Genomic DNA, 8,310 nt, shown 5'->3' on the forward strand with positions numbered 1-8,310 from the left:
AAAATGTATAGCGTCACGGGGAATTTAACATTGTGGGACAGAAAAGATCAATAGCAATGGAACAGGGGCGACGTCACGGTACTGGCCACTTGGGGAAAAAGACAACAGTATTACAAGTGGTTGACCTCAATCGGGCAGACACTTAGTAACAGTGTTCTAGTTGACCTGAATACACGCTAATGTAGGAGGTAAAATGTGGATAGAGACAAACATAGATATACGCATATAGATGCATACATACAAATCAAAACGTACACATACACAAATAAACAGACAAACAACCAAATACACATACAAACAAATACGGAAACGAATAGAGATCTTTTCGAGGCAATCGAGTATCCCTTAAATGGGCCTTTGGGGTTTTGTTAACATCACTGAGTTAACATACCAACATCGCACTGGTCTTCTTTCCTTCCTCAAACTTGGTCTGACATACGGGCAGTATATCAAGACTCTTGTCAGAGACCCTTGTCTCCCCACATAAATCCGTCTATTCCAAATCGCAGTATCTGTGATCTTCGGGATAGTCCATGATGATTTCACATATATTGGGTAGTCCGGATTGAACAAGCATCCCCGATATCTTTTGATCAGATCAGTTGAACTGAATGGGGCAAGCTACGGTCATTAATAGCAGAAGAGCAGATCGAAACCGATTTACGTCATTCACCAATCCAAACGCGCGTTACATAATTCGCGTTATCTCATTACCAATCAGTATAGAGCTACGTGTCACGTTTCACACCCTATATAGATGTGTTAGCGTTGGTGCGCAGTGACTCCACGTGAAATTGTTGGAACATGACTGAAAGTACACAACCATGGTGATACTTCCAGACGAGAATGATTTTAATTGGGCTTTAGTAGATTGTCTCTCCTCTTCACAAGAAATTGTACCGGTACCAGCACCTTCATCACCTTCTCATTTTTTACCTTAAGTAGAATATTTTAGATGGAGGCAGAACAAAGAATTGAAGAAATGTTTACAACACCAGAATAAAGCAGAACAAGTCTTTGTCATTCAACAACAACAGTTAAAAAAAGAAGAAAAATAAAAACGAGAGGAGGAGGAAGAAGAAGACGAAGAGTCCCAAGGAGAGAAGAATGACGGTTAAAGTGTTTTCCTTCACATCCGTGCTTTAAATATATATATACATACATACATATATATATATATATATATATATATATATATATATATATATATATATATATATATATATATATATATACATATACATATACATATATATATATATATATATATATATATATATATATATATATATATATATATATATATATATATATATATGCGTTCATCAGTCTGGATACATATTTGTTATGGGCAGATACGTCGAGCTGTGCTTTATTCACATGGAATAGGAAGGAGGCCGAAAGCATGATACACGCCTGTAGCTAATGACTAACGAAGAATATTAATACAGAATGACGACGAAAGCATGCTGTGGATTAAGCTGACCAATGCATTTCAAATACTAAACACTACGTGAGGGATTACATTATCTTCAGAATAAATATAAAGAAACAAGTACAGACTAAATTTCGGTGAGTAATACCACCAGTTTTGACCGGGACAGGGGTGGGCACCGCTTTAATCATCTGTGAGCGAAGTAGGCAGCCAACAGGATATCTAGGACGGAAACTAACCGAGTAACAATTGGCCTGTGAGAAGTTACAGGGAAGAATAGTGAAAATTCCTGTTTGGACGGGAGGCGCCATTCCATGAGAAGAGGCAGCCACCGAAGAAACTCCGGAATATAGCTATTTCTGAGATGTAGCTCATACAGATGAAAATTGTCAACTCCCGGAAGTTGATCCACTCAACGATCCGGGAGTGAAAAGACCAGACGTATGACTAAGATTGTATGAGCGCATGAGGTTTTCCTTTTGATTATTTTTAAATCATTAAACTGATTTGATCCTTTTCTCGCCGAGATTATTTTTATATTTCCCTTTTGAATTTTGCGTGATACAAAAGCAATGAGTCATTTAGACCCAACTGATTGGGGTTAATTTGGAAATTAAAAATACACTTTGTACACTAAATTCAAACTTATATGAATTTATTAATTAATGAAATGTGTTTGACAGTTTGTTTGACTTTTGTGGATTTGGCTAATTTGCACAGGTGGCTCACGCGTTATTGGTATTTGAAATTGTCTATTAGAATAATTGGACTAAATTTTATTAGGGTACGACCCAAGATTTCATTACTTCATTTGACGCTTGTCGTCTCTTGACGAGTCCCTCTCCTTCTCTTCTTCGTTCGGATTATAACACTACGAAATGTAGAACTATTTCCACTCGTCAAAATTAACATGTGCTCCGATGAGCGTGTAAGCACGGAACCAAGGTGGCTCTATTAATGGGTGGTTATCCAAAATAATCGTCTTATAATAGATACAGATTGAGACGATGTGCATGTGTGTTTCTATTCCCGCCCACCGTATGTTCTGTGGGGCATAAATGCTCAGGAATCGGACTAACAAAATAGCACACTTTGTATGCATAAATGCGTTGGGGTGCGGACATTAGCCTATCGCACATGCCTAATTGGCGAATGCAACGTAAATTAAAAGTCAGTCAGTCAGTCTGACTAACCATCTTTGACTGGTCAGCAGCAAAATACTAGTATGGTAAGCTAAACGAGCATCAAAATGCTAAACATTCAGGGGTGTCTAAACTGTGTTAGACGACTAATGGAGGATTTAATCCTCGTTACCGTGAAGAAGAGGCTGAAAAGTAGAAGAAGAGGGAAGAAAAGATACTTCCTCACCTCATGATGAGCCCGGTCTGAGCTGTGGCTCCCATTGTGAGGATACATCAGCGTCCACAACAACAGTATTCGTAATTTATCATCCCCCAAAATGAGGATTAGGATCAGGAGATGGAGAGACAGCAGTTAGAATGGGAGCCTATTCGCCCACACCAGCAACACCTGCAGGCACATGGTTTGCGTGGAAGGGAAAGAGACTTCAGAGTTTTTGAAACAGAGACTAACATAACAGAGGGTTGTATCACTAGTAGTGAATATAGTTAGAGATGAAAGTTTAATCCCTTTCCAGGCCTTGAAAAATCAGGGGGCTTGACCCTCGACTCGCTACAGGTTTTAACCTTCGTGCACATGCTAAGCGCACAACGCTGCTATTAATTTGGGAAAGCAACCAAGACAGAAGCAATTGGGACGTGGATTTCTAAAAAAGAAGACCGGTACCAAGAAGGTCATATGAGGCACGACGGAGCAAACAAGCTACACAATCGACTGCACGTGTCTCACCTACATCTACCCTGGTTTCTACCATATCTACATCGCAGAGTACGACAACCCCAGCTCATACAATCTAAGGGGACTGTCCTGCTTCGCAGCCATTAACAGCCTCAATTAAGCCGGCGAACATTACTATAAAAAACCAACGGAGGCCCCTCCAAGGGGTGTTGAGGTGACTATAATAAACAACAGGGAAACGGGGATTGTGGAGATTAAGGACACTCAGAAAGAGGGGTATTCCAAAGAAATATTGCAGCATATGAAAGAAGAACATCACTTACAACCAGAATGATAACACCAGTTGCAACAACAAGAACGGAACAACTTAAAACTGCATCAATACTGAAAAATACCATGACGGCTGAACTGACTATTATTCGTCCAGCTACTACGATTGCGACGACTACTGTTGAACAGAGAACACGTCAATATTTTTCGTCTATTTATCCTAAAAAAATAGAATCCGAGACAACAACAACAACAGAGACACTAGTAATAAACAGTGAAGGAATTATAGTGGGAAACAAAGACATAAAAGGTGATAACAATGAAAGCCGCAACATCAGAGGCAACAATGACGCCAACGGAGACACCGATTGACCTAATTAAACAGCGTCTAATCAATATCAAGGTTAAAGAGGATAGATCCAAACTAAAAGAGGACGTGCTAAGAAAATACCACATGTACAAGCAGACATAGTCATCTACATCTTTGATCAAAGGGAAAATCGGAGCTTAACAGATCTACTTGGAAAAAAATGAAACAGCAACCAAGTACATCGAGGTATTGAGGACGGTGCTTGAAGCGCATTGGAAATTCTAATAAGACGGATGCCTAAGCAAAATATCTCAAAAGAAATATGCAGAAGCCGAATATCGTTGATATCAACACCTTTGGGCGGAAGCTCTTTGATCGCCCCATATGCAGCCATAACCCTAAGAATCAATGATCTCTACAAAATTCATAATATCCAGACCAAACCAATTTAAATACATCATTGGGATCGACAAGTGCTGGGCGACATGGCAGCCGTGTCGGAATACTAGCAACCACCAAAGAATATATACCAACTGATAAATCAGCTGATATTCCCACCGTCTAAGGGCTCAGTTAATTGCTTCGTATTAAGAGGTTTTAAATCAGGCATGAAACCTCGACTCGATTAAATCATAGTAACTGCCGTGACCCTTTAAACACCGTTCCAGATTTATTCTATCATAAACTTAACGCTACATACAAATTCAAATGGTCGCTTAAACTCTTTTATACAGTAATAATTTGGAGGTATACTTTGTACTTTAAATTCCAAATTCAAGTACAGGAAAATTTACAACTATTAACGCTTTACTCTAATTACAATTGTGGCTAACACTGGAATCGCCCATGTTAAATTCTCCTTGACCCTTACAGTTTTTGACCCTATAAAGTGGCTTGACCTTATATTCTATATTCATTTTTTCATTGGTAAGTCCCCATTGACACGCTGACTCCATACATTACTATTATTGTCTTTGCTATTAACACTTCAAATGACAACTGCATTTTCTAAGGGAACGGTTGTTAGCACCTGAACCGTAGAGAATATGTTGTGTAAACACCTCGATATAGCACTTGAGCCGTCAACAACTCGCTTTAGCAACTGAACCGTCGGTAATTACAATGAAATAACAAAACGTATTAAACGACACGTTGATTAATATAAACAATTAGCTTAATTTTAAATGAGTCATTGATCAAAGCTAGTTTAATTCATTGTTATAAACACTTTGTTAAAGACTTCTGGTTTACATAAACCTATATTTTGACTGACTAGATCTCTTTAAACTATTTTCTCGTTGGATATAAAACCTATTAAGTGAAATATAAAATAATGAGAAAAAAAGCAAATAAGAAACAGGAAGCTGTGAGATTTTGAATCTGAATACGGAAATGCGCAAGGACCTGATAATATTTTTCACTTTCGCTGTTGGGCAAATTAGAAATATAGCATCCCGCTTTTTAAATAATGCATTAATAGTTTGTAGTGTTTTTATCGCCTAACATCCTGTTCACCGGCACAAATTGTTGTCAGTAAAACATCGGATAAAAGTGATTATAGGATAAAATGTTTCGGTCAATAATAACTTTGAAGAAATCGTTCCCGTCTGTGAGGCTGTATTAAAGTGAGTGTCAGCTTAACCGATGCCGGATAAACAAGACTTAAGTTGTACTTCAGGGTATATAACAAACAAGAGGAAACATGGAAGTAAGGATGGTGTATAATGTAGGATCTGCGTTGTAAAATGAATTTATTAATTTTTTAGGTATATATTTCAGGGAGCATGTAGTGTGACCAAGATGAAAGAAAATAAAGACTTTGCACCATCACCATGGACAGTTATGAGCGTGGAGCCAGAGGAACTAGAGGAGAATGAAACAGTATGAATTGAAACTCGTATAGATTAGGAAACCGCGTCTGAGTGATTAAAGATATCTTTACCTGAAGACACGTGCCTTGAAGAATAAAGGATTGTTCTCGTTGTGTCTTTAATCGAGGCGTGGGTAGAAAGAATACCACATTAACTATTCGTAGACCTCTTTCCCTCGGAATATATTTCTTGTAGAAGAAACCATTAATTAGTTCTCCGATATCTGATATAGCACCTTATATTTAGTCTTGGAGAAGCAGTATCATTATTTTTTATTGCACACAGGCCATGTATATACTGGTTATATACATTTCAACCGGTAGCAAAACAATTTTCGCCCTTCGATGGAATATTCGTAAGGTGCCTGATCGACTAGTGAAATGGCCATCACAGTTCTCCAGTCATGAGTACATAATGTTCAAGCATTATTTCGTTGACATAAGCCATGTACAATGCATGCCCGACTATGCATACTTGCTTATCGATTCGACCCGACCCTATTTACTATTTCAATGAATAGGTAAAACGGATAGACCATGTAGGTCGATCTACATGTTAATGTAAATTTTAATTGCACAGGAAACATGAATTTCGACACAATTCTTACAAAACGTTTTATCATTGTTATATAGACTTATTGCTAAGTAGTCTGACTTATATGAAAGCAATAGCATTATGCAATTGGAAAGGTCCACACATTTCATGACTTCACTGTTATGTCCGGCTCCATAGTCTTTATTTATTTATTTATTTATCTATTTCATAAATCCAGTTTTTTTGCTCCAATCTGCTTTCATAATTTAATCAGTAGCCATGTGGACTGTGAGTGAAAAGTCTTACCACGTGGACACGGAATAATGTGTCACCGGAAATGGGGTAGTAGCTAACGAATAATGTTTTCCTTCTGCAGAACGTGTTTAAAAAGATTTCATTCGATTCTTTCTTTCAAAACGTTAATTTATTTCTCCTAATAACAATAAATGTTCACCTTTTTTTACAATATCCATTGGCGGTATCAACATTTGAAATGACTGTTTAACAAGAACTTCATTTGAGTGGAGACAAATACATACGTGGAAACGACGAAACTTCAAATTACGTTTATCATACGTTTTGTGGAAAACATAAGCTGTGACATTGATGCAATACAAAAATAAAATTTACTAAAACAATTTCCATCTTTGTTTGAACAGCCTGAGCACTCCTGTCTTTGTTTCTTCTTTCAGAAAGCAGAATTGAAATACTTTGATGAATCACCAGAGACACAACATTCCACGCTTTAAATTTCTTCATTTTTCTACAGGAAGATTAACACTATTTCTTTCATTGTTTCATTCTGTAAATTATCGTTTCAATAAAATATGTTTTGATATGTCTTAATTATATTAATTTTCAGAAGACATTTACTTCGCGATACATTAATATTGATGAGTATTATTAGATGGAAACTCTTCAGTTTCGGAGATACATCAGAAGAATGCCAAGCGCGAGTGCGGGGTGCTACTAGCAAGAAGCTTTAAGGAGAAAAAGTAACTTTTGTGTTACGAGTGTGACCTAAGTATTACGTTGCTATTACAAGGCAATTTATTCAAAGCAAGACCACGAGTATGCATTTTCATAATCTAAACAAAACCTACAGATTTGGGCCTCTTAATCATTACAGAGAAAATTTTACAAAATGAATACTGCATTGGTTAAATTCATTATTGTCTTCCAGTTACAAACGTTTTGCTAGATGGCTGAATACGCATTGAGAGAAACGAACATACCTATCTGTTCTTTGACTATGAATACCCACTGAGAAAATAATATGTCTATCTGTTTGGTGATATGAATACCCTTGCAGATCATCACAATTGAATTGTTCATTGTCATTATCATACAATAATATACATATTAACCTTTGACCCTAAATTTAATTAATTAATTAATAATGTTGGTAAGTTAAAACTGTTATGTGGTAAATATTTTGCTATTTAATTTTTCGTGAGATATAATGAATCACATTTTTAAATAACTGGATTACAAAGTAATTATTTGGCTATCTATATGTGATGTTCAATAATAGTAATATTTCCCTATGTTACGACTCTATGTTCTTAAAATAAGTAATAGAAAAAAGTCAAAAGCAACATGCTTTGTAAACTTCAACAATTAATGTTTTCCTACAAAGTAAAATTGTAACAAAAAAGGATAGCTGCAGAAGTACTTGCTATGTTGATGTTTAGTGATTTCGAAATGATTATTTGAACCTCGTTCTGGTTTTGAAATACAGGATTTTAGAAATACAGGATTGGGTGCAACGATACGTCCAAAACTGTACTGCGATATACCAAAATCCATATTGTAATTCGTATAGTAATACAGTAATGCTAAATGAACAATATAACCAGTATAACATTTACTACTTGCAAAATACAAGATCTATAAGACATGCTACATCTTTAAGTGAGTTACATTGCAAGAATTCAAACTGTAGTCAAATAAACACATGCATTTAACATTAAAACCAAGTAATTCTATACACCTGAAAGCCGTCAAATTATCGGCAAATAAAAATCTAACTGCCAGTTCTAGTCTGTTCCGCCGCACATGCTCCAATGGGC

At 36.5% G+C, this 8,310-nt stretch overlaps 1 protein-coding gene across 1 annotated transcript in view; it reads left to right on the plus strand.

The window, feature by feature from the left end:
* The window catches only part of LOC149797403 (glutamate receptor 3-like), a 94,548-nt gene extending 87,472 nt beyond the window's left edge, over positions 1 to 7,076 (plus strand). The window contains exons 16-17 of the mRNA XM_089962180.1: positions 5,613 to 5,714; positions 6,931 to 7,076. Coding sequence (XP_089818306.1) covers positions 5,613 to 5,714; positions 6,931 to 6,987 — 159 coding nt within the window. The 3' untranslated portion in view covers positions 6,988 to 7,076. The remainder of the gene's footprint in view (positions 1 to 5,612; positions 5,715 to 6,930) is intronic.
* The last annotated feature ends 1,234 nt before the right edge of the window (positions 7,077 to 8,310 follow it).

This window comes from Sinohyriopsis cumingii, chromosome 6 (genome assembly GCF_028554795.1).
Source record: "Sinohyriopsis cumingii isolate HCF-2022 chromosome 6, ASM2855479v2, whole genome shotgun sequence".
Classification (NCBI taxonomy): Eukaryota; Metazoa; Mollusca; class Bivalvia; order Unionida; family Unionidae; genus Sinohyriopsis; species Sinohyriopsis cumingii.